General features: G+C 39.0%; 3 protein-coding genes across 4 annotated transcripts; all 3 read left to right on the top strand.

Moving 5' to 3' along the window:
* The first annotated feature begins 1890 nt into the window (after positions 1–1890).
* On the top strand, positions 1891–9071 carry stub1 (STIP1 homology and U-Box containing protein 1). Of its 2 annotated transcripts, none has more exons than XM_067575916.1 (8): positions 1891–2036; positions 2852–3082; positions 3291–3489; positions 3929–4094; positions 4225–4300; positions 4462–4518; positions 5473–5589; positions 7108–9071. In XM_067575916.1, the coding sequence occupies exons 2-8, from the start codon at positions 2969–2971 to the stop codon at positions 7231–7233; spliced, it is 855 nt and encodes a 284-aa protein (XP_067432017.1). In that variant the 5' UTR covers positions 1891–2036; positions 2852–2968; the 3' UTR covers positions 7234–9071. The 2 variants fall into 2 exon arrangements, with proteins under 2 accessions (XP_067432017.1, XP_067432018.1); XM_067575917.1 differs by lacking the exon at positions 1891–2036 and adding an exon at positions 2123–2203.
* Positions 9072–14529: 5458 nt separating this feature from the next.
* Positions 14530–16867, top strand: LOC137171895 (anionic trypsin-2-like). Its single transcript, XM_067576084.1, has 5 exons — positions 14530–14638; positions 15274–15442; positions 15965–16236; positions 16324–16475; positions 16646–16867. The coding sequence occupies exons 1-5, from the start codon at positions 14581–14583 to the stop codon at positions 16784–16786; spliced, it is 792 nt and encodes a 263-aa protein (XP_067432185.1). The 5' UTR covers positions 14530–14580; the 3' UTR covers positions 16787–16867.
* A 5425-nt stretch (positions 16868–22292) lies between these two features.
* crp1 (C-reactive protein 1) lies at positions 22293–24787 on the top strand. Its single transcript, XM_067576641.1, has 3 exons — positions 22293–22458; positions 22594–22672; positions 22826–24787. The coding sequence occupies exons 1-3, from the start codon at positions 22456–22458 to the stop codon at positions 23434–23436; spliced, it is 693 nt and encodes a 230-aa protein (XP_067432742.1). The 5' UTR covers positions 22293–22455; the 3' UTR covers positions 23437–24787.
* Positions 24788–25296: the final 509 nt, after the last annotated feature.

Here is a 25296-nt window from a genome sequence, read left to right as displayed (position 1 = left end):
CTAAACCTCACTCATATCTGTGAGGAAAAGTTATGTAGATATAAAAAAAACACCTCTATTGAGATGTAAATCAAAGATTAGGGTCAGTCAAACTGACATTAAGTCTCTCTATATATGATTATGTATTTTTCTTGTGAGAAAATTTTTTTTTTAACATTATTTCTAAATTCTGGGGTCATTAGGGGACATTTTGAGCAGAGAAAAATAATTATTGCAAACACATATTTTTCCAGAAAGAGAAACACTTTATGTAAGTGCCAAAGGGTTTGCAGGCACACAGATCAGGGAATTTTAGAGAAGGCAGTTGAGTAAATCTGAGTAAGAGAGGTTATTATTGTACACTTACTGTATGTGCATAATGGATAATGAATAAAAGATGATTTGTGTTCTATTTATTCTTTGCATGATAACAATTTCTATGCAAAATGTAAGTATTTTTCTGAGCTCAAAATGTTCCAGTGTGAGACACACTGTAAACTACACTCAGTTGTCAGTTTATTAGGTACACCTAACCAAAACTAATGCAGTGTAATACAGTAATCCTGCAATGAATCCTACATGAAGGCTATAATGATTGTTTTTTTGTTGTTGAAACTGTTTTAGGGAGGTGTTGATTCAACTTTATGGCAATTTTGGGGACTGTTAGTTTGTAATACTTCAAATATTTTGTCCTCTTTTATGTCAGTAAGGGTAGATTTTGAGTTTAAAAGGCAAGTATATGAAAGGCAGAGGCAAAAAAGTATAAGAGGGAAAAATTGATTGTCATTTGATAACTGCTTGGTGTTGCCAAAATTAGTGTCACTGATTATAGCAGATTATAGTGCATCAGTCTGTGTCTACGGTCTAAAATCCCACTTTTACAGAGATGTTAATTGGGGGTGGGTGGGTTGGTGGGTGTTCTAGGGGATCAGGGGACCAGACTGGCGCAGATAGGTAAACACAGCTGGGGACACACAGCGCTGGTGGGGTCTGTGCCTCAGCGGCCCCCCTCACACATTTATCAGTGTGTTTGCTCAGGGGATGTGCCTTAATCTTCATCACACTGATCTCTGTGCGGAGCCTTCACAGAAGCCCGCCAGGCTGGGTGACCCTGTCCACAGCCACAGCCTTGCTAATTCCTCCATGGCTAAACTTGAATGTTCTTCTTATTGTAAAGGCCTATGTGGATTCAGAGGTCATCTACGGATGTGTCTGTGTGTGGTTGAATTTCTCTGTGGGTGGGATGGCCCTGATAATATATACTAAATTCTTGATCATAATCTGACCTCTCTCTCAACACGCCTCCAACAAATGAATAGATTGTTGTCCTGTCAGAATTTACAGGCAAAAAAGACATAACAAGGGTCCTAAATATTTCGCTACTACTTACTGCTTTCATTATCGTCACTTATGGTGGCTGTAGGTGGCTGTAAGTGAGCCACATTAATGTGAGTTAAATCTCCAGTGTTCAATGTTCAGGGTTGTTTTCAGATTCTTGCCCCTAGTGCTTCAAAGAGCAGCGGCACTCCTCAAAAAATCTGTATCTATCTATCCATCCATCCACCCATCCATCCATCCATCCATCCATTCTGTCTGTCAGTTACGATTTAGCAAAAAGTTTTTCCAATACGCATTTGCACCTGTGTCAGTTTTACAGGTTGGATTAAACAAGTGATTATAGAGCGCCATCTGCTGACATCACTTTGCACTTTGCTGCTTGTAGATGGGCAGATGTTGTAAATTGGCTTTAAAAGGCAGAACTGGTGGAAGTGCGGATACATTACCGAGAATATATTATGTTTTGTTTGAAACATGGTTAACACGAGGGGATCGTCATTGATTCAATAGTTTTATTAAATGACAGTTTGTCACTCATTTAATTATTTTTTCCGAAATAAAAAAACCCTTTCGGCTTCCGTCGACTTCGCGTAAGCGCTTGACGTCAGCATAACAACAACCTGTCATGACAGCTCTTGTGGGAGAAAAATAATCGAATAAGATTTGATATTGGATTATATGAAGTCAGCTTCCGTTTGATGTAGGGCTTCTTTTAAAAGGTGAGCACTAAAAACCGCAACGATTGGCAGAAAGAATCGAACCATAACTTGCATCGAAAGAGCTGAAATAAAAGTGATTAGCATAAAAGGTAACCTAGCGTTAGCTATTTTCTATTTTCTCAGGTTGCCGAGCGGCGTTGAGCCAAGGCGACTTGTTAAGGCCCACAGTAAGATATATTCCAAACTTTCTAAACAGCAGCTGCTTACATTACCTTTTTTGTAACTGTAGTTAATGGCGCTGAATTGGCATAATTGCCATGTTAGTAGCCATCCGCCCGGTGTAGACCGACAACATACCTTATGCTAGGTACGTTAGCTAACAAGCTATCGTTACCATCACCGATCTCCTGTTTCAGTGATCTAACGTTAGTTAGCGACATTGTCACTGTCTGTGCTTCATCAACTGTGTCTCGCTGCTACGTGTGAGCCATGATTTCTAACTTTATCCTACTACAGTCTCTAACTACCATCGTATACCAGCGGTGTAACGTTGTAGTTCAAAGCCTTGCACCGGTCTGCTGCTAACGGTGAGGACCGTCAGTGTACATTGTTTTCCGATGGCTGACCAGCTAGCTGTGCAGCTCATTTAGTCACCACTGATGTCCGTCACATGAATAGTTAATTCGCCGGCAGTGTAGCCACCTCGCTGTGTTCGGCTGTGTGCACAGTCAGCGAATTAAACGAATTCCTTTTGGGTGGCATCGAGGACTGCACCTAAGTTAATCCGCTCAAGACGCGCATTGCAGGTGCATTGCAGTGAATGCACGGCGGCAACACTGGCTAAACTTTGCATGCATGCCCTCTCTCTGATTTAGTTTTGGAAATCCAGGAGGGACGGGGCATTCTTGAACCTGTCCAGTTAGCCAGCCGGAGAGACGGGGAACAGGATAGGGAAGCAGGGCGAGGCGGGCCCCGCGGAGCCGGTGGAGAAGATGGCCGGCAGCCCGGAGAAGAGTTCCACCGCGCAGGAGCTGAAGGAGCAGGGGAACCGGCTGTTCCTCTGCCGCAAGTACCAGGAGGCTGCTACATGCTACAGCAAAGCTATTGTGAGTATCTGTTATTGTAAAAGAAATTATATCAGTGGTTGAATTACATCTTCTTAACTAAACCACATTAAAAAATGTAGTAATGTCCTTGTTTGAAGAACAGAATTGATAAATTTCACTCTGTGTGTATTTGTGATTGCAAAGAAGAGCAAATTCTATGGTGCCATCCGTATGTGTGTTGTGATGTCTGGTATGTCCTGCCTTCCAGAACCGTAATCCATCTGTGGCAGTGTACTACACCAACAGGGCTCTCTGCCATGTGAAGCTGCAGCAGCATGACAAGGCTCTGGCGGATTGTAAGCACGCGCTGGAGCTGGACAGTCAGTCAGTCAAGGCCCACTTCTTCTTGGGCCAGTGTCACCTGGAGCTGGAGAACTATGACGAGGCCATTGGCAACCTGCAGAAAGGTCAGAGCAAAATCCTTAAGATGATAAAACTTTTTCATCTTTTTATGGCAGCATAGAAAGGTAACTTTCTCATAAGTCGCATAATTTTAGGCTTTAATTTCCTCCTATTTTGTATTGTCCATGGGTTTATTTTGAAACTCGTATTGGTCCCACATCCCTTCTCTCAGTGGCCTTAGAGTCAAAGTGTAACTTCTTCAGGTCATTGCCGAGTATAATTAATGAACAGATGAAACTGTTGCTCTTGTATCACACTATGGGCTCAAGATATGAGTATTTACTGGGTTGGATTATAGCAGGCTCTGTCAAGGTTTCCATCATTGTAATATATAGATGATATTTTACAGTGGAAAGGAATGGCCCTAGAAATTTCAGAAAGAAAAGAAGTATTACATTTTATTGATAATTCTGCATTTCTATAATTACATTTTTGCTTACACAGCTTATAACCTGGCAAAAGAACAAAGGCTGAATTTTGGAGATGACATCCCCAGCGCCTTGCGCATTGCTAAGAAGAAGCGTTGGAACAGCATCGAGGAGAAGCGAATCAACCAGGAGAACGAGTTACACGCCTACCTGACCAAACTCATATTGGCTGAGAAGGAAAGGTGAGACCGGGCAGTGGGGAGGCAGTCGAATATCTTGCTTGCTTATTCATCAGGTATTGATCTCTTATGTGTTGTGACGAGAACGAATCTGTCACGTGGGTTTCATTATTATTTTGTTCTGAATGTGCAGAGAATTAGAAGAATACAAAGAGAAACAGGACGACAATCAAAGTGGAGGTGATGCTGGCAAGATTGCATCAAAGCATGTAAGTATTACTCATGTCTTGGACTTGCTTAGTTGTCATTCATTTGCTGAACAAATTTAGGAATTCTATGGTTTGATATGTACTTGAATTTTTATGAATATGTTTCATTATTTTGGTAATGTGTAGCATTTTGGTAACATTTGGAAATGTTTCCTACTTAGGATAAGTATCTAATGGACATGGATGAGCTGTTCTCTCAAGTGGATGAGAAAAGAAAAGTGAGTATGAAAATGATTATTTTAACATTATTAATACTCAGTGAGCATGTTACACATAATGTATTTATGATCATTTTATTTCTTCACTCAGTCATTTCCCATACCGGCTTATTCCTAATATCCCAGCATGCACTGGGCAAAACCATCCTGGATATTTCACCAGTCGATCGTAGAGCTAACACACACACAGACTGACAAACACTGATCGCATTCACCCACACAAACGTGTCTTTGTTAACAGCACACACCTACCACACACTTTCTTCTTTGATCACCAACATACAGTAGCAACAACAGAAATAGACTCACACACATTGAGAGTTGTGTGCGGTCATGATGGCGCATCTCAGATTTCTTTAGTGTGTGTACATTCTGCGTGCTTTGTTCTACATGCTACTGTGAATGCATGTTAATGCATCTGTGAGAAATGCACCTATACCATAGGCAGACCATTATGTCCTATTTCCAGCCCAAACTGTTTCTATGGCAACCATCGCTGTTTGTTTGCCAAGGCTTGCGGTGATTAATTAGCCTTGCTATAGATAGTTGTTGGCTCAACTGAGGTAGTTGTAAGTTGACATTACTCTGCGCTGGCTGCCAGCAGGGTGTTTCTCTAATGTGCGTGTTAGAAGGTGTACGAGCTGGAGGGTTCACTATAGAGATGAGTGATACTGAGAAAAGTAAAGCCCACAATATTTTTGAGAGTAACTTGATGTCAACGATTTGAGAATATCTTCAATATGAGCATTAGTGCTTTTATACAGTATTTAATGTAAAATTGGAATGGGTGATGTGGGTTTCAAGAGAAAAAAATGTGGATATGATCGCCAGGCAGCAGTTTGTCATTAAACTGTAATGAACCTTGTAAGACCAGATTGTAACAGTTGTATCATATCATCCATCTCTCAGCATTAGATCAGAGAGACTCTTGGTGTGTGTGTTTTGTCCCTCCAGAAGCGAGAGATTCCAGATTATCTGTGTGGTAAGATCAGTTTTGAGCTAATGAGGGAGCCCTGCATCACACCCAGTGGAATCACCTATGATCGCAAGGACATTGAAGAGCACCTACAGGTACAGATCATCTCAGATTTAACATTTTTTGCTTATGACCACTGATTTTCATGGTAAATGGCGCCTTTCTATCTTAACGGACAAAGCGCTTTACAATCTTTGCCTCTCATTCACCCATTAACACACACACACTCACACACCGATGCTATGCAAGCAGGGTGGGAACATCTACCAGCCACTGACAGATAAATGTTCAAATACACCAACCACTCAATAAATAATTATTTTGTGTCTGAAATCTATCAGCCACTTTCATAGTTTACCAGCATTTGGCTGGTGGCTGGTGCTGATTTCCCACTCTGCATGCAAGGCGCTGGCATGACCACTGGGAGCAACTAGGGGGTCAGTGTCTTGCTCAAGGACACTTCGACACCTGGACAGGAGGAGCTGGGGATCGAACCACCAACCCTGCAGTTAGTGGACGACCCGCTCTACCTCCTGAGCCACAGCCGCACATAAACTTAAAAGTTGGTTGTGACGAGTTCATAAACATCAGTTAAATGTGCACATAATGCTCATAAACTAACATCTTCAGGGTTTTATATTAATATATACATTTCTGAATTATGTATCTTTTGGATGAACAGTAGATGCTAATTAAAACATAAATACTGTTGGAAATTTCAGTTATTAAGTGGTTGGTAAGAAGAATCAGAACTGATATTTTAATCAAAACAAAGACAACTTGTCGGATTCACCAATTTCACCAACAGTCTGTTTCTCTCTACTGGGGGGGAAACACTGGATTGACTTAATAATAATGCCTTAAGCTGAATGAATTTGGAGTTTGTTTCAGAAATCAACTAAAATAAACACATATACCTAAAATAAACATGTAAATGTTTTTATTTAATTGGTGTATATGGTATGGCAATTTACACAGCACAGTAGTTGGAACATCCTTTGTTATAACACCAGACAGTGTAACATCACCTACTGTAAAATATTCTCTTCTCATGATAACATCTCCTTGACCGCCTCCTTTTTAACTAATGGACCACTTTGCTTTTTAAAGACATTTTTATATTATCTGACTTAATTATCTCTTTATTTTTGTCCTGTATGGCGCTGCTCTGATACCAGATCGTTGACAGTTGTATGTTTATTTTCCAATTGTTTTGGGTCCCCTAATAAAACTAAAAAGACACTGCTGAACTTGTTTTCACCTGCTGATTTCTGACAGCAGGACTTGAGGCTCTGTGGTCGTCTTTTTAGTCTCTGGTGACAATGTTGTGAAGGACACTTGCCCACAAACGGAGCAGAACAAGTAGCTTTGTTTAGCTTTGTATGGGTTTGGATTATTCTACTCATCAAAACGCCTCACCACATCATGAACAGGTGGTAATCATTAGGTCGAAACAAATGATTTACGACAAGTTTGTGCCGATAAGAGAAATTGGTGAATCCGACTTGGAATTTCAGGATTACTTGTGAAATCTTAAGGTGTGCCTTAGATGCTTTTCAGCGGTTTTAATATCACAACTTCTAATAATACCAAATAACCTGCTCTCTGTGCAGCGAGTGGGTCATTTCGACCCAGTCACCAGGAGTCCCCTGACCCAGGACCAGCTGATCCCCAACCTGGCCATGAAAGAAGTGATTGATGCCTTTATCCAGGAGAACGGCTGGGTGGAGGACTACTGAAGGGGGCCCCGCCCCTCTTCCCATTTCTCCATCATACCCTGATGACTCAACACAAAGCCTGGACAACACAAGACTTTAGCAAACCGATCACCCCTTGCCTGGATATGTACTTTACACAAGCGGGGAAAAACCACACTAGACTGGACTACCGAACAGGAGCCGTGTATCTCAGTCTGCCTCTCCTCCCCACATCTTCGCTGTAAAACTTCCCGCTCCAAACATACAAGGCTTGGTGTTCATGGCCTGCTGCTCCCTTTAAGACTCCTCCTTCATTCTACTCTTTCCATACTGTCTCTCTTACATCCTCTTCTTTTCTGTCATTGCTGTTTCTCCGCCTCTAAGCCTGACTCCTTTCTTTGCTCAAAATAAGGGGCCAAATTCTCAGGTCTCTCTCGCCTCCTCCCTTCTCTCTTATCGCTATGTCTTTCTATCTCTGAGTGCCACAAAATCCTAGGAAAACATCAGCATTGCACTCCAGTGTTTTCATACATACCACCAATATAAAATCCACATTTTTGATGGCAGAATTCATTAAGACATTGACCTTTTTATTTGGCGATTTTTTTTTTTTTTTCTCCAGTATTTCTTTCATTAAACAACATCATCGGAGCATTTGCCCTCATTTGCTGAAGTGGTGACAAAAAAAAATGCCAAAAACCTCTTCTCAATGAGGGTGACCAGTTTGTATGCAAGGTTTACATGATGATCATTGAAAAAGAGCGTATCATAAGTGTGTCAGCTGGCATGATCGGAGGGAACCAAGTCCTTCTCCACCTCCAGGCGGCGCTCCAAACACACCCACCCCTGTCACCATACTGTAAGATTTTGAGTAGTTCATTTTTTTTTTTTGCATATCAATCACACCCCAAATACAGACAATTGAAATAAGTTGAATGTATGCATAATGTATTCTTCTGTTTCACCTACAGTAATTCAAAATGTTTTTTATCAGGACAATGTAAGATTTTCATGAAAAGCGGCCTTGAACTGGATACAGAAAATGAATGAAAATGACCGCTACATAACAAAAAAAAAAAGAAAAAAAAAAAGTTTTCACATTGCTGGATATTAATTCAAAAAAATGTTGAAGTGTTTGAAATTTTCATAGATGACATCAGCTGGCAGGGTTGATGCTACAATGTGCTTTTAAAGAATGGTCTTTGTGTCGTTCATAGAAGCAAATATGTGCTCGGACATTGTGCTGTTTGCCTGGAATGACAGTAGATGCTCACATCAAGCATGAAGTGAATTGTTTCTTTTCCTTTGCAAAGGCAAGAAGATGATTTTTCACACCCTGAGCCTCTTGCTGTTAATTTTATACACCTCCTTCTCCTCACAGCGCCACAGTTAAGAAGAAAATGGTTGCAACGACTAACGTAAAAGCGATCGGCAGTGTGAAACTAACTTTAAGTAGTGGAATATCCTTCGACAAGGATTGAGGTTCACTAGCATCACTGTATCGACCTCCTCCGTGTTAGAAATGCTGGAAGAGTTACGACCATCTTATCTCATCCATACCTCAGTCCGAGTTTTTTCGCGTGCTGGTTCCCCGGCGGCCTCTGTAAAACACATTTTCAGTTCAGTGCCATTAGTTTACAGGTTGTTTCAGCTGAATGTGTGTCTGTGGTGAATTAGGCCTGTTGGTGGTTCGTGTCGGGGTGCAGACAGTGTAAATAATTTGCTTGTGTATCTCAGATTTTATTTCTTGACAAAATAGGTTTCTTTGTTTTTTTCTTGAGAAATCCTAGAGCTTGAGAAACTGTATTAAATGTAGATATGTTGATAACATAAATGCCTGGTTCAGTTTTCATTTGTCCCCATTAAACCATGAACTTTGAGTTTGTTTGTTGTGATGTTTCTGACATATCATTAAAGACGTATCTGACGTATCATTAAAGAGACACTAGTGACATTAACAACATGGTAACTCTGCTGCACATTAGAATTCTATTGATTGGTATATGACATGAGATTAAAAAAAGATGATTATAGCCACACTACAAAACAAAATAAATGATATGAGCCTAGAAATAAATGATAGTCTGGTGAAAACAATTAGTTTTGTATTAGTATGGGAGGCATCTGACTGGACTCACTGTAGTTTGTTATAAACAAAAGTCCCATTAACATGTTTCTGAGTCAGTGCTGGTGTGCGTCTGTGGCCACTGTTCTTAAGTGCTAATTCAGATCTCCTGAATGTTTCAGATTTTCTCTATTCTATGAGGAGAAGTCGCTTAATTTACAGAAGAGTTTCTGGCCTTCATCCTTGTCACAACTATGCAGTACAAATGGTTATTACATTGCAAGAAAACACAGGCAATCCCTTTTAAGTTAATTGTGTGATTGTTGCACCTGTTGCATTCGTTCTCTTCATTATTTTTATAGTTTCTGACTATTCCCACTGGCTTACAGCTAGAAATGGCTCCAATTCTAACAATTCTAACAATCTAATGTGCTATTACTTTTATTTTTCTAGCATATTCCAGTGATTTTATTTTATTTTTTTTTAAATGTTGACATTTTTAATGGCAGTTTATGGGAGGAATGATAGACCTCAGTTAGAAAAGTTGGAAACTCTTACTTAGAAACTCACGTGCTCGGACGTACGTCGGCCTACAGACCTCGTGCAAACTTTAAAACGTTGCAGACTCTCAATATTTAAAGTTGTGTTCTGTGTTTTGATACTTTTTGTTCTTTTGGAGCAATTTATGTCCAAAGCGAGGCCTGTACTGCAGTTTTCAGCAGCAGCTTTTTTAGAAAAAAAAGGAAAATCCTGAGTACGTCTAACTCACTGTTTTAACTGTTCAAGCACATATCATGCCTCAAGATGTCGCTACAAGCCTCCTCTCTCTCAAAATGTAAACTATATTTCCCATAGGAGTTATGGTTTTAGAGATCTAACCCTTAATTGATAGGGAGAGCGCTGTAATACAGTCTGCAAGTTCTCTACAGATTCTCTCTTCCTTCAAACACTGAGTACAGATATTGTACATCCTCATCCTCAGCAATTCCTGCTGCCACTAAAGATGTACATATCTCTTTTTCTCACATGTGAGGGATTGTCTGCTAGCTCACTGTTCTCGTGGTCAGCTCGCGAGACCCCAGAACGATGAGGAAGTCACCCCTGAGCTTTCGTGGAGAAGAGCATGGATGTATAAAGAGAAACGTTATCGTTGTACATCCATGGAGAAGAGCTGCACCGATACCTTCTTAAATCGGGACGAGGCTGAAGTTGGCGTCTGATTCACAGCTTCCGACTGGAATGTTCCAGTCCACCTTAAAAGTGGCATAACGCCTGTAGCTGGCGTTGTTTAATCATTTTCAAGCTAATCCATGAACTGAAAAACGTAACATAGGGGGGAAATAAAAAGAGAATGCATTAAAATAAAGATTTAAATTGTCCTAAATTTTGATCATTTTAACTGTAGCATGTTTTTCTTATCGTCTTTACACATAGTAAACTGATTTTCAGTCTTACTGCTATTTCTGCCTATTTGCTGTGGTCCTACCTGCTCAGTATTAAAAAGTATTAAGAAACTAATACTCCAATATGACAGGGGACATCACAGGGTATCATAATCTTGAATTTTATTCATTTTTACTCGTGGCAGGATTAGCCCAAAGCTTCAAGTATTTTTGGCTGAAGGGCGTATAAAACAATTTGCTTTCAAAAACAAAAACCTCTGAGTGGTGAAAAGGCTGCTCCTTTGAAGACATTTAGCGTATCCCGTAATCACAAAGAAATGTTAAAAAACTACAAGGCATACAACAACTGGGATGGAAAGGGGCGAATCTTTAAAGACTATTAAATACAGCTAAAAATAATGGAGAGGCAGAGTTCAAAAGTAGTGCAAGAGACAGTTAGACAAAACCACACAGCTATAAAGTCTTATCTTAATAGAAACCACACGAGTTAGGCATGAGCAGCACATGGCTGGCATTTCATAATTTATTTTAAGTCAGATCTTTGTTTCTGCAAAAGTAATTCTGAGATCTATATTTAACAGCTTCAAGCAACACAGTGGGAAAATATTTATAAATCCTTGGACACTATTTGCTGTATTCCAGAACATGTTTTGGTTGAAATACCTTATTAAATGTTGGATTTTTAATTGTTCTAAAATGGAGATATCACTGAATAATGGAGACAAGAATGGTGATAACAACGTTTCATTTATGCACAAACTAGCATACATCAACTGTGCATGTTTCCAACGCAAATGACCCAAATCATGCAAATTCATGTAAATCTTTGGTATCAGTATTGTTCGCTCCTTTATGAACAGTCTTATCTGCCCTTTCACTGAAGCCCTTGTGACAGCCGCTCTCCTCAGTAAGACTGTTAGACCAGCAGGTAACAAGAAAATAATGTTTCTGGGGATTTGTGTTTGGTTTTTTTTAGTGTATGATTTCAGGGAAGAGATTGCACTTCAGTACAATTCAAAATGTACAACTTGATTTCTTTTTAACAAATTATATTGTCAGTTATGACAAAGACAAGCAACACAAATGAAATGAACTGAGGGTGCTGGAACAGCACTGAAAAAAGATAAAAACTGGATTGTAAAAAGACAGACAGCCTCTGTCTCCTTCTATCATTCAGGGGAACAATGGTCTACTTGGTGAGTGAAATTTGCAACAGACATCTCTATCATACAAACGTATGCAAACACCTTTCACAAATTCTCAGATGAAATATTCCCATTATGACTCTTTGGATCGTTAGAAGTGTTGGCATAGATACTCAACAAGATAGAGGTGCACACATTTCTTACACACCTTTCATTCAGCTGCATAAACACACACACACACACACACACACACACACACACTAACACACACACACACTCTATCTTGTTATTCCCCCTGGCTCTTATCAGTTGCATGATGGGTGTAAATTTGTAGATGATTAATATGTGCCCACTGTGTGTATTATGTTTTTAGTTCATATGTTGTACTGCTTGAAATGTTATGGCACCTTTGAAAACAGGACATCAGCCATAGACAGAGGGCCACTGACGCTCCTGTCCCATTTTTAAAATAAGTCTGGAGTCCCATTATAAAGAGAGGGGGACAAGGCCAGAGGTATTTGCAGGTTTTGGAAGAATTTGAATTCTGCTTTCAATATTTTCTTTGAGTACATTGTTATACTCCCAAAATTCCTATTCTAATATACTTAACCACTTAAGAATGATTTGTTAATTGTTAACTACACAGGGCTGCAACTTCCACGAAAAAATATATTTCCACTTCAGGTTCCACTTCACTCAGCTGCTGGTCAGACCCGCTGCTTCTTCCCACTTTAACCTGAATAACAAACCGGGGCTCGGTGCTCTGGTTGGATCCACATGGAGAGCCGGGAGGCTAGCAGAGGTTAGCTGGGAGGCACAGCCAGCTATATTATATTTATCGGCCGATACCGATGACATGCCGATAGTATCGTGCATCCCTAATAAAATGTTATTTTCTGATTGTTTCACAGTGGTTTTGTTCTGTAGCCAAAATAAAAACGCACATATTCCCACACACCTTCATGCAACCCTGTTGTGGTGCGCCACATGATTTGGTCTAAATACAGCCTATCTCTTTCTGTATCTCTCTCTCTGTCCCTCTCTCTTGTCCGCTCCCCCACTCTAATACACACCTGGCAGTTCAGACACACCTACACCAGATCCCCTCTTTTGCATAAAAACGAGTCAAGTCAAACTAGATTCTCTGCTCCTGATGTCAGTCCAGGGGTCTCTGCAGTCAGTTTCCTCACAACTCCTCTCTGCCATGTCTAAAACACACACACACACACACACACACACACACACACACACACACACACACACACAATGCTGGTACGGTCTCTGGGGGAGATGATCGTGAAGGGACAGGCTGCTTTAATTCTTTAATTCTGAGTGTGCGGGAGGCCTACACTGCGAATTATTCATTCAAATGAACCTTTCTTTGCCTGAATGCTGTATGGATTTTAAAGGGCTTTTAAATTTGCGCTCTGTGCTCTCAATTTTGGGAACATATTTGGCCTATGTTTAATTCCAAAAGACTCTAATACTCTGATGATAAAAAACTAAAAAAAAAACCTTACTATAGCTACTTTATAAAACTATTATAGTAGTTCTCTATAATATTATAGTTTTCTATAATATAAACAGCTCCAGCATGTTCAGACTCTGAGGGCACTGGATTAAGTCAACACCTCTTACATTCTCTCTCTCTCTCTCTCATTGACAATAGTGATGAATTACCTGCAATGATGAGAACAGTCCTCCTCTAAGTAAAGAAATACTTTCCTGCTACTGTGTCCAGACTGCACCGGTTGTAACCAAAAATTCGATACAAGAGGATATAAATACATAAAAGAAAATATGATCTGCTCCTAAATCCTAAAGTACTGTGAAACCTGCCCAGTAAGTATTCTTCAACATCTCCCTTCATTAGTCAAACACTTATCTTAACTACTAACAGTCTCACCGTCTAAAACGTTCTAAAACTGTCTATAAATGACCAAAGGTCAGTCAACACTGTAACACTGTCTGAAACTAAAGAGATCATAGATCTCCCTAAGAGCATCAATCTGTCTGTTTGTTTGTTTGTGGATGACTGTGAGTGTGATGATTACATTTTTGTAAGGTAACACTGCAACTGCACAAGTATCTAGTTAAACTGTTATTCACTTGGGGCATTACGGAGAGGGATAATGTACTCCAGAATTTCTCTTCTGCACTTATTATGGGCCTAATGCTTTTCAACATCAGGCATCAGATTGGATCTCAGTAAGTTTGAGGATGGTGATGATGACTGTAGTAATGTCTGATCATTCATAATGAAATACAAAATGCTGCCATCAAACAACTAGATGAGTCTCAATCATCAACTCTTACAATATCAAACACAGTCTGTTCTCATAATGAGAATGGGGCGCACTTTCTCTCTTATCTTCAGTCATGTCCGATATCATGCCAGTGTCACTTGCTACATGAAACATCTAACGTCACATTGTGAATACTAACATAAGTTATTATAAATGCCCACGCTTTGCTTTATAAATATGATATGTAATGCTTGCACATGTCTTATGAAGTCCATATGTAGGTAGCCTTATAAAGTGTTACCAAACTGACACAGAAACATGACATATGGCAAATTTCATTTGCATGCATGCAATTTGATACTGAGGAATTCACTCCACATGTCATGCGATGTTCAGCAGAACTGCCACTCTGTAGGTATGAATGTCTCTGGAGTACGTGATGAAACCTGATTAGTCCAAGCAGGATAAGAGCTGATAAAAAAAACATTTAAAAATGAGCAACGATTTGACCCAGGCATCAGAGAAGTGGAATGAGAAGGAAGACCATGATGAAGAGTTTGATCCCTCTGCTCCTCTTAGCGTCAGCAGGTAAGGTCAACCATTCACTCTGCCTGTTACAAATTCTTCACCTGCTAATCCACTGAGAGCACTACTTAATTCTTTCAGCACTGATCAACACAATACTAATGTGTTGAGAACATGATTTTAAAGTAATTATCAAAAAAACGTATGTGTGTTGTAATGTACATTGAGAGAGTTGCATTTTAAGACATTTAGCCTTTGTCTTTAAGTACTCAAGATATGCCATTAACAGGTGTACTTTTTAAAATATTTTAAAATAATGAAAAACAAACTGACAGGGGAGACAATACAATTTAAAAGTTATTTGAGTCTTGAAGTTGGAGCCAAAGTGACAAGCGGGGCAAATCTTTTGAAGCATTCACCACCTGATTTCAACTTCTAATATACTATACTACTTCTCCACAATATAATGTATTTATTATTATTATGGTCACTTTTAGGGACATTACATTACCTTTACCACTGACCCAAAAATCAGCTTTTTCCCAATTGGGAACACTGCTTTTGCCCCCCATTGGAACAAACTATCCCCAATTAACTGGTCCTAAGTCTGAAATTTGTCCCCAAAACTAGCCTATGACAGACTACATGCACAAACACACACACACACACACACTCATCTGTGTTTGTTTTCTCTGTAGTTGCTGGTGTTGTGGACATCCAGAAAAGAGTATTAAATGCAAGTCCTTGCCCTGATGATAAGGGTGAGCATTACGTGGTTCTGATGCAACCTGTACATGATGTAGCGTTCTGTGGAGGGAATCTGATCAATCAAGAATGGGTCCTGACTGCTGAGCACTGTAATATAGGGTAAGAATACTGTTTTTAGACATTGTTAGCTAGAGCATGCAGAATTACCGGTTAGCAAGCCTAACCTAATTGATTAAAATGCACAAAAGTGAACACTTTGTCACGGATATAATTAACTAGTGTGAGCATCTCTTTATCAGCTTAGAGGAACCAAGGATTGTTGTTACAAGCAGGATATTATTTCATTTTTGAAAAGTAGAGATAGGATCAGTGTTGTGTTGTCTCACTTTGAAAATCTCTTTAAGCTTGAAGGAAGGCATTAGGGATTTGCCAAAGAGTTGTGCTGCACCAGACTACACCTTTGAAAGATGTTTATATACATGAAGGGTAATACAGAGGTCTGGAGACAACTACATTTTATCAATATACTAAATTATGAAATAATAAGCCTGTGGAAAAACAGGGAGAAAAACATCAAATAGGCACTGAACAGTGAGAAACCTCCAAAAATATGCAAACTTGAATTTTGCTTGAAAATATGTGTCTGGTTTAACATGTAACATTTTTTCTCTCTCTTCTCAGAGCGTTTCGTGTGGTTTTGGGCAGACATACATCTGAAAAAGAAATAGTGATGCGGTTTATCGACACAGATGAAGGAAAGTATTTCTTTGAAGATGATAACAAACACCGTCATGACATCATGCTTCTTAAACTGCCCAATAAACCCTCAGTGAAGCTTCCCATCATCAATGTCCCTGATATCGGATGTACATCACCTGATGCTTTACCTGAACACAATCCCTACACTATCATAGGATGGTCCTACACAGCTACTGACTCTTCTGGGCAAAAAAGTGAGTAGAAACCAGACTGCAAGAAATTTGAATATTTTATATTGTAATGTAATACAAAAAGCTATATTTGACTCTTTAAATCCACAGACAAGGATAAACCAGACAAGCTGCAATGTGGTGATATTCCACTGCATTCAGGCTGCACTGGTCGTAACAAAGATCTCCATGCAGTCGACCGTGAATACGTAAAAGAACATATGATCTGCTCCAAAAGCGTCCTTCACTGTGAAACCTGCAAAGTAAGTATTCCTTAACATGTCCCTCCATTGGTCAAACACTTGTCTTAACCACTAACAGTCTCACCCTCCATCATTGTCTCACCCTCTCTCTTTGTCTCACTCTTTCTCTTTCTGTCTTGACACAACTCTTTTTCATTTTCTCTCTCTCCCTCCATCTCTCATCCACTCAGGGGGACTCTGGTGGCAGTCTGGTGAAGGGTGATATTCTGTATGGAGTGACTGTCGCTGGTACCGAAGTCCCCTCGGGATTTTCTTACTTCATGGATGTCTGTGCATACAGGAAGTGGATTAAAGATACTGCAAAATTCTAAAACTGTCTATAACTGACCAAAGTTCAGTCAACACTGTAACACTGTCTGAAAATAAAGAGATCATAGATCTCCCTAAGAGCATCAATCTGTCTGTTTGTTTGTTTGTGGATGACTGAGTGTGATGATTACATTTTTGGTATAACACTGTCACTGTCACCTGCTACATGAAACATCTAATATCACATTGTGAATACGGACATAAGTTATAATAAAAGCCCAAGAACTGCTTTATAAATGTGTTATGCAACACTTGTGCATAACACATGACTTATGAAGTCCTTATGTTGCCCATAGCCTTCAACTAAAGTGTTACCAAGCTGACACAGAAACATACGGCAAACATTGTGATCTGACTCTTGTTTTAAGGGGTCATTTACATGCATGTTATTTGATTCTGAGGAAATTTAAACATTGAACATCACTCATCATGTGACATCTGAGGAGCAGTGTGGGAGAGAAGACCATAATGATGATCCCAATTTAAGAGTGTGATGATGACCACGCTAAGGAGTGTGATTCCTCTGCTCCTTTTGGTGTCAGCAGGTATTTCACTCCATTTACTCAGAAAAAAATAACTTATTGTTCTAACTTAGTTAACATTTGTTTTGAACTTTTACTGTATTTCAACTGGAACTGTAAAGTCTGTATCGCACTTTTATTCATCAGACACAGTAATCAGTATGTCAGTTAGGTCATCCGTGGTGCAGCACCTCAGTGATGATGAGATGAGAGTAAGTGTTGTGAAGTCAGCTTGGCCAGATAGCCACATCAATCATCTTTCTCTTAAATATGATTGGGTAGGTATTTATACGGTAATAAATTCCCTAGTTTAGCCCCACCCAACTGCAACCCAGTAACAAGGCAAGGGAGAGAAACTTTCTAAAGAATTACAAAGGCTATGTCAAAGCCTATGTTCTCACACTTTTTAGGTGTTTACTATATGCACATTAGATCCCAAATTACATGATTAATAGCCAATCATGGATTTGCCTTTCCAGGGGCTTTAAAGCGTTAGCTTAGCCTCTATGAGTGGTCCCTTGTAGATTACTTACAAACTATCAACAGACTATCAGAAACATAAAAACAACACATCAATAACTAATATCAGTTGACTGAGGCCATTATCTGTTGAATATGAATAATTAGCTTTATTGGAATGAATGTCACAACAACAATATTGCCAAAGCATAAAGAGTCAATGAAACAAAATCACATTAACAAAACATTAGGATTGATATATATTAATTATATGTAGTATATCTATCTATCTATCTATCTATCTATTTATCTATCTATCTATCTATCTATCTCTATACACACACACACACACACACACACACACACACACACACACACACATATATATATATATATATATATATATATATATATATATATATATATATATATACATACAGTATATCCTATGCATATATTTGTGTGTGTGTGTGTGTATAACTCATTCACTGTCCCTCAGGCTGTGGCATGTTGATACATATTAGGCAGCAAGACAAGTCCTGCCTCCTCTCTCTCTCTCTCTCTCTCTCTCTCTCTCTCTCTCTCTCGTTCTCTCTCTCTCTCTCTCTCTCTCTCTCTCTCTCTCTCTCTCTGTGAGTGGGTGTCTGAGAGCGTTTGGAGAGTGTAAGTTTGAGTTTCCTCATTCTTTTTGCTTGTTTTTTTTGTCATTTCCTCTGTGTTAATGTGTTCATACTTTATTGCTCTGAATATCAGTGTTTTGATAGAATAGTTTTGTTGTTTTCTCCGGTGGCAGAGGCGGCATGACTGCAGGTGGCGGCTTTGGTTTGGATAAACTGACCCACCGGCATGTGATAAATCTTCCGCCACATCACATTTTGGCAAGTGGAAAGGTGCATTTTATCGGTTGCATTGGCCCTTTACAGATATTTCAACTGGTAAAAGGACTGGTTGAGCTATAGTCTTTAAAATATAACACCTGTGAGTGAATTCAAGTAAATTTGAGGCAGAAAAAAACCCTTTCAGTCCCATATTAGGAACTGGAATCACTTTTTGATAAGTGGAAAACGGCATTTTACGAGTTGTATTGGCGTTACTTGTTATGATAACACTGAGGCTTGCTACATTGTTAGCTAAAGCATGCAGAATTACCGGTTAGCAAGCCTAACTTAATTGATTAAAATGTACAAGAGTGAACAAAATGAACAGTATTTACGCTTCGTGAAACAGTGACCCAAGTTCAACTTCCTTCACGTTCGTACTGCGGCTGCAGCAATCTTGCATCAACCTTATGGTTCTACTAAACCTCTACAGATGTTATATAATTTTGTTCATAGTATGCGCTTAGTAGCCATTTTATGCGTTTACGGCGGTTTTTTCGGTTTCCAGTGCTAGTCTGGATTGTGGATGGACTGCTGATATCGACTAATTAGTGCTACGCTGTGTGGACATTGCTAACCAGTACGTTATGTTTAGTTGAATGAAAAAATAAACAATGAACGAGCAGGTAGTAATATTATGTCTTGGCTGTCTGTCTAAGGTTTTTCTGTTTACGCTACTGCTTTGAAGTTAGTCGTGGTTCTTCAACTTGTCTTTCCTCTGGTTGAGGGATGAGAATGATGGTTTCTCTATTTCTTCTACCAGCAAGGTCTAGTAAGATACTGCTCCAACAAGGTTTTAAAACTTATGGTGTTGAAGGTCTGACAAACCCAAAAATGCCCTTCAAAGATTAATAGAAAGATTAGTAGATGAATTGATTAGTTGCCAACCATATTTTGATAATCAATTAATCATATTGTGTCATTTAAAAAAAAAAAAAAAAAATCCAAATTCCAGCTTCTCAGATGTGAATATTTTCTGGTCTCTTTAGTCCTCTATGACAGTAAACTGAATATCTGTTGGTATTGTTGGTCAGGACAAAACAACATTTGAGGAAGTCACCTTGGGCTTTGGGAAACAATGACTGAGAAAATGATAAAACACATTAATTGATAATGAAAAAAGTTTAGTTACAGCCCTAAAATAAATTCTGTTTTTTTTGTGTTGTGTGTGACCATTGCTTCCATGTGTTTATTTAATATTATGACTGTTACTGTTGTCATGAGTGTTTAATAAACATTTAATTCATTAATGTCTACATGTCTCATTAATAAACGAATAATAATTACAATTTCAATTTAAAGCTGTTACACTGAGTAAGAAAAGTCTGTAATATTATTTAATAGCCATAAGTAAGTCCGATATTTGATATAACTATGAAATTACATATCAAGTTTTGTTTTGCTTTACTATTATTTGTCTTTATGTGCTGTTTTTGACTTCAGGGCTCATTTGCATGAAGAATTATATGGGTTTTTTTCTTTTAAATTGCTAGATTCAGTTCAAAACTGCTTCAGTCCCCCCCCCCCCCCACCCTCTCTCTCTCTCTCTCTCACACACACACACACACACACACTGATACAAAGGCACACTAAGGTACTGGCATGCACAAACACACACACAAACCTCCCTCCTCGTCTCCTCCTCTCTTCAAATTAAGTTGTGTAGAAAAAGTGTTAGCTTATTTGAATATACTTCCCAGCATGCATTGGGGTGAAAGAAATGAACAATGGGTGTCCAGAAACCCTTTTGTCTGAACAACGTGTCTCAGAGGAGTCAGATGATGATCAACATGAAAACAATGTAAGTCATGATGAAGATAGATATGCACTTTAAAAAAAAAAAGATTTTTTCATCAGATAAAAGCATATCTGAATAGTCCAGTGGTAAAAGACTTTTAGATCCCAAAGTTGTGAGTTTGATTCTTGTTAAGGGCAACACTCATAAGAGTTGAAGGTGAGAAAAATGCAGACGCATAAAGGCAATCTGCTGACTGAGACAGCAAAACACAGTCCTTCTGATAAGATCCCTCTCCCCCTCTCTTTATCTATTTTTAATTGTTATTCAACTCCAACCTTCAGGTTTTATTAACAATTCAAAACTGCCTGTATCTCATAAACACAAACAAACAATAAATACAAAAACAATATAACATACAGTACCATGCACTGGCACAAACACAAACACCCCTCCTTGCCATGTTGTCTCCTCTTCAAATTAAGTTGTTTAGAAACAGTATTAACTTATATGAATACTTCCCAGCATGCATTGCAGTGGTGTGAAAATTGTCCAGAAAACCTTTTTTTCTGGATAATTTACATGATGGAGGCCATTGTCTGTTTAAACATGTGTGTCAGAGGAGTCATGGTTTTCTCTCTGATTGACATTAGATATGCATGTTATTGACTTGCCTCACACTGGCACAGTAGTTGATTTTGTACAACTTCATCTGCAAGTGATGCTACAACATCAAAAGAAACTGCTGCGGGAGCAGCAGCTTGCAGCTGCTAGCAGTCTAATCAACCAGCACCTTTTAAATGCATGTTGTAGTTGAAATTGCACCTAGCAAGGTAATCAGCTCTTTACCAACAGTATCAACCAATCAGCATCTTGCATTGCAAGACTAGTTCCCAGTAAAAAATATTAGTACCATCTACCTGCTAATCCATGTCATCTCTTCACATATCAAATATTGATACATATTAAAATGGTGAATAGACACCATGGATTTAAATGATTTTAGCAATATCTCTAAAAGTGTCTACATTGGGATCATACAGTCTATGATTAGGATATAAAGATGGGAAGGACTTGCATTATATTTAAAACCCTACAAAAAGATAGTTTAGACTGTGGACATCAGCTGAGAACCCGCTTATTAAACAGTGAATACCTGAGTCTAAAGGCAAAATAACAGAAAGAGCCCTGGATTATATTCAGGCCATCTGGGGTTAAAGTTCACTTTTCTTCCTGCCATATGCATCATTTTCCTGTGTTAGCAATACAGTTAGCAACTGTTAGGCCTCTATATACCTCTGTAAATTGGATTATGCTTTTTTGAGAATGCTAATTTCAGAATCGGAAACAGGTTAAGGCCAAGACATTTTGACTGTCAGCTCTGTATAGATTTGATTTGTGTAGCTTCCTTTGAAATTGTGGTCTACTACAGAGCCACTGTAGGTGAAGAATTTCTATTATTTTGTCAGATTTGCTAACAAATCAGTGTCACTATCAACTTAGTGTCCTGAGGTTTTAGGTTTGGTTAAACAAATGCAGTTGTCCTCCCCTGCATAAAAGATACTCCAATATTCTCAGTTACTGATATCCCCAAACATTATCTACCTGCATGACTCGATACTATTAGCCACAAGAGAAAAATATGTCTTTTTGTAATTTGGGTGAACTGACCCTTTGAGATTCCCAAATAAACATACTGACAACAAACACAGAGTGACATCACAGCCTAAAACTCTAAAGTGTAAGAGATAAAGCTAGAGGTTTTTAAAGTGTAAAAATGTGCCACAGACATCTGCTTGCTATAAATCATTTTCCCTGCTGTAAACACTGTAGGCTGGTCTATCATGTGATACAGACACACATAGGTGAAGTGTGTGCGTCTCTGTGTGTGTGTGTGTGTGTGTGTGTGTATCAGTCACACAGACAGGACAGTGTCATCCAACCCTCACACACCAGGCCTATTGTCAAAGCATCCACTGAAGAGCTGACGTCATGGCCTGTGCTAGGAGGGAAGAGGACTGAGCACTGGAGCATTATGGGACTGACTTAGCAACACAGAAGAACAACAAAACATCAAAATGGTAAGAAAAGCTGTTTTCCTTTGTAACTTTTCACATAATTTAGTCTCTGACTTCAGTGTTCGATAATCAGTATGAGTTTGTTTTGCCTTGTTATCAGATGATGGCTGATCATGGATGTCCTGTGTGTGTTTGCAGAGTGTCAACAGTGACATGTTTGCTGTGGTTCTGCTTGGTGTCTTTGGTTTCTCTTTGACTCTCCCCTCAGCTACACAAAGTATGGTTTTAAGAACAGAATTTCATTAGAAAAAATTATCATTTTACTTAGATTTGTGCACAATCATCATCTTCAGAAGTATACTTATGTTGGTCACAAACTGATAGAGTTAGAGTCTTATTAATTCTGTCTTTCCTGTCTGTTTTGTTCCAGTGGGTTTAACTGACAAAGTCCTGGTCTTCCCATATGAGACGGACTTCAGCTTCGTGGCCCTGATCCCCCAGAAGGAGATGGGGCTGAGGGCCTTCACCCTCTGCATGCGTGTGGCCACTGAGCTGCCAGAAGAACGTCAGATCATCCTGTTCGCCTACCGCACAGCTGACTATGACGAACTCAACGTGTGGCGTGAGAAGGACGGACGCGTCTCCTTTTATATGAGTGGTGACGGCGTCTTCTTCAACCTGCCGCCCCTCACCACCTTCCGTACCAGCCTCTGCCTGACCTGGGAGTCTCGCACTGGCCTCGCTGCTTTTTGGGTGGAAGGGAAGCGCAGCACCTACCAGGTCTACAAACCTGGACACTCCATCCGCCCAAAAGGCAGCATCATTTTGGGGCAGGACCCAGACAAACACCTGGGGGGCTTAGAGGCCGTGCAGAGCTTTGTAGGGGAGATGACCGATCTGAATATGTGGGACTTTGTGCTCTCCAGGAGCATGATCCAGGCCTGGCACTATGGGCACAGGGTCCCTAAAGGCAACATCTTTGACTGGGGCACTATTGATTTTGAGCTGAACGGGAACGTGATGGTGGTGGATGATGACTGACTCAGTGCAGAGTCGAATGCAGAGAAGGATGAGGCTTCAGAGATCTGTGTTCAACTGATACTGATATGTGTGATTGTCTTTCTTAGATTCAGTATTGTTTTATGTTAAGGCCCTTCAGTTGTTCCTCTGCAGAAGTGTTTGGGGAGATCAGTATCTTGGTAGCTTACAACTATTTTCAGCAGCAATGCAAGTAAATGCATGGTGGTGCACAGAGATCAGTAGTCAGTTGTTTTACATCAGTTATTCTATGCATAACTTAAACCTTTCGCTAAATGTTAACCTAATTTATGATCTTTTAAAAGTCATACATATCTCAAACTGTCATCATTTGCTGCAGGAGAAAACTCGTGAGAATCAAGCACATATTGTTGATGTGCCAGATGTATCCATAGGGTGGCACTCTGCACTAATTCACATCAAACAGAAAGTTCAGTCAAACAGAGCTTGATCATACAAGCTAATTTGATTTGGGATAGTTGATTAACTGAGGCCACAATAGCTGATTAAAAGCTTAAGAAAAGTGCTTAATTACTACAATCCACACTCATTTGGAATTATTCAATTTTGTTTGCAGTAGATGAAGATTTTGCAGATAAAGAAGACATCAGCATACATCACCATAATGCATTTAAGAGCAAACCACAACAGACTTTATATAAGATGTATTTTAAAATTGACAACTGCAATGCTACTATTAGTTAAAGGTAAAGGATGATTTCAGTAAAATTAAAGTGTCCTTTTTTTGTTGGAATATAACATATTGTAACTAAAAAAAGAAAGAAAAAAGAAAACTCTATCCACTGTACTGTAATTTTCCCACATTTGTTTTTGCAGGCTGTTTGTCCACTGATGTCGATTATAAAAATGGGAATGAGATACATACATTCATACAATAGAATTCATTTATTGTCATTGCACACAGGACAACAAAATTGAGACGCAACGGTGCATTCACACATATCAAACAGCTATTAAAGATAGAAAAAGAGTCCAAACTAAACTAATTTAAGGTGCTAAATATATAACCTATAATATACTGTATGCTGTAACCTATAAAACTAAGATAAAAAAAATTATTAGCAGTAAAACATTAATTAAATTAAAAATTAAAACAGCAAACTGGGGGGATGCATTATTTCTACAGTAGACTTAATGATTTAACTGCACTCAGAGACAAATAGCAATTATCATGTTTAAAATCCATTGCCATAATGTTGCCTTTGGTTAGCATACTTACTCATGAATTTTCCATGTTTCAACTGATGTAAGAACGCTTTTGGGTCTGAAATAGAATCTTGCCATGTGCATAACTAATAATGTTTGTAATTAAAGAGAATATTTCTTCTTTGAACTCTTACAGCTTCCTTTCTATAACCATCGTCTTTTGACGTATTCTAAAGATATAATCACTTGAATACATAATTCCAAAAGGGGAGTAATTATATTTGTTTTGTCTTGTTTTTTTTATTGAGGAAATAATCGTATACATGTTTTAAAAGAATTGCACCTGTTCATCTGGAGAAGTCCTTAAAGACAGAAAAATGTTTTATGGAGAAAGTGGAAATGACATTTCTTAGATGGATTGTCATTTTCATAAATTTTGTATTCCTTGTGCTCCATTGATGAAATCTCAAATTTCAGAAGACCATTTTCCAGACCATTTTTTATCTACCTAAATAACCTGTCCCCATAATTTCCAATTTCTCCAGCACTCCTCAGTAAACCATGGCAAAGAGACATAATAAGATGGATGTGTTACATGTTACTTGCAGAAATCAAGTCATATGGAGTTGCTTCACTAACAAAGACCCCTCAGAATAAGCTCAAGGTCATATCCTCTCCATCCAAGTGTAACACAGT

Source organism: Thunnus thynnus, chromosome 20 (genome assembly GCF_963924715.1).
Source record: "Thunnus thynnus chromosome 20, fThuThy2.1, whole genome shotgun sequence".
NCBI classification, from domain to species: Eukaryota; Metazoa; Chordata; class Actinopteri; order Scombriformes; family Scombridae; genus Thunnus; species Thunnus thynnus.
Note: the sequence above shows the minus strand (reverse complement) of the source record. Positions and strands in the feature narration are given on the sequence as shown.